Consider the following 1,808-nt stretch of genomic DNA (forward strand, 5'->3'; position numbering starts at 1 on the left):
CTATAGCTTGGGTTCCATGTTGCGCGCCCGGCGCCTCGACACGAAGCACCACGCCACCAGGGAGATGATGGCGGTCGCGGCGGCCACGGATCCGAGCACCGCGATCAGTATCACCCACCATGACGTTCCCTTCTTCTTCTTGTCATCAAGCCGGTCCACCGTCAGGTCCCACTCACGGACACCGACGAAGATATCGCGGACCTTGCCGGCGAAGAGACCGACGAGCGCGGTCTCCGTGGTGCCTTGGCCGACGAAGATACCGAAGGGGGAGGTCTGCGCGATGCCTTGGCCGGCGAGAGAGAGCGGCGTGTCGAGCAGGGCTCTCGACGGCCTCGGCTCCCCGCCGCCGGCACCGACGTACACGTGCAGGAGGTGCGCGACGGCGTCGTACTCGACCCACACGGCGGCCGGCGCGGTGCCGTTGGGCGTGACGGTGACGTTGAGGCCGACGGCTGGGGAATCTGGCGCGTACGACTTCACCGTGCCGACCTCGACCGCGGCGAGGCCGTCCGCCGTGGCGTTCGGCACAACGCCGGAGGCCGAGTCGTTAGCACCGCGGAGCCCCACCGGGTTGTTGAACGTCGGGAACCTGTCGAGGAGGATGACGAAGGAGACGGGGGAGGCGGAGCTCTCCACCGTGAAGCTCGTGTTGAAGGACGCCTCGCGTGCCGGCGGCCTGCCCGCGCCGGCGCCGGCGCGCCAGAGGTCGATCAAGCCAGGGAGAAGCAGGAAGCCCTCGGACACGTTGACCTCCGGGAAGGGCCGCTCGGGCTGGAAGAGGAGCGACGCTGGCGTGAGGACGGACATATTGGTGGCCACCACGAGGTTGTCGGTCGTGTTGACGTTGAAGGCTGGGAAGCTGTAGGACTCGACGTCTTCTGCCGCCGTCGAGGACGCCGCCATGATTGTGGCTCCGCAGAGCAGCACTAGCGCCAGAGCTGTAAGTTTAGGAGAGCTTGCCATCTTGGGTCAGTGTGTGTACCTCCGTTGTTTGTGTTTGGGTGTTCGGATAGAAACACCGAACGTCGGGAAACGTCTTTTATAGCTCAGGCTTAAGCTGACAAAGTCAAGAAAGGACAAAATGTAGTGTACTGGTCAAACAAAAAGAGAGAAGAAACATCAACATTCAAAGACGGGTCAAAGCTAAACAAGCTAGGAGTTAAGCAATCGTCGATTAGGCCATCACCCATCAGGGATACTGGATATGTTTCAACATATGCAAGGAAGTTTTGTCACCGAGGACTGCCGCGCCGTTATCTACAGATTGTTTTCTCTTGAAGTGAGCTATTAGATTGTTTGCTATAGTGTTTTGGAAAAGCTTTCATAGATTCCAATCCTCAAAACAATGTAAACTTTTAAAATGATATCGTGTTATCATTTAATCTCAAACTTGCTACCCTCAATTTTTAAAATGTATCGTTTAATCCACCCTTCCTTGTGTTTTCATCAAGAAAAGGTTTTAGCCTTCTGAACCTTTGAAAACACAAGCCTTTTAGAAATGTTAGAATAAATATGGAGTACCTGAGGTATATGGAGTGTCTGAGGTACCTTAGAAGGGATGGTGCAAAGCACTTATAAAGAACGTAAAACTTATACTGCAGCATTGTACGTGGTCTAATTTCTTGTGGTTTAATTTTTTTTATAGCGTTCATAAGTATTGCTAAAAAAAGTGGAATGATTTTCTCAGAAAAAGGCATGAGCTAGATATTCTTTCTTAATAAGGATTTCAATTTGTGAGAAAAGGAGGCAAAAGTGGGAGGACCAAACTCCTCTAGCTGGGAAAGACATGAAGGATAACGTGTAAAATT

The 1,808-nt window shown here is 53.2% G+C and overlaps 1 protein-coding gene across 1 annotated transcript; it reads right to left on the reverse strand.

The window, feature by feature from the left end:
- LOC124658010 lies at nucleotides 1-963 on the reverse strand. Its single transcript, XM_047196465.1, has 2 exons — nucleotides 285-963; nucleotides 1-242 (listed from the first exon to the last, which is right to left on the reverse strand). Exons 1-2 carry the CDS (start codon nucleotides 961-963, stop codon nucleotides 1-3), a joined length of 921 nt encoding a protein of 306 aa, XP_047052421.1.
- Between the last annotated feature and the right edge of the window lie 845 nt (nucleotides 964-1,808).

Source organism: Lolium rigidum, chromosome 1 (genome assembly GCF_022539505.1).
Source record: "Lolium rigidum isolate FL_2022 chromosome 1, APGP_CSIRO_Lrig_0.1, whole genome shotgun sequence".
NCBI classification, from domain to species: Eukaryota; Viridiplantae; Streptophyta; class Magnoliopsida; order Poales; family Poaceae; genus Lolium; species Lolium rigidum.

Coding starts and splice junctions, on each gene's coding strand:
- LOC124658010 (XM_047196465.1), bottom strand. CDS start 963: ATGGCAAGCTCTCCTAAACTTACAGCTCTGGCGCTAGTGCTGCTCTGC. Junction 243..284: donor GCTCTCTCTCGCCGGCCAAG/GCATCGCGCAGA, acceptor TCGTCGGCCAAG/GCACCACGGAGACCGCGCTC.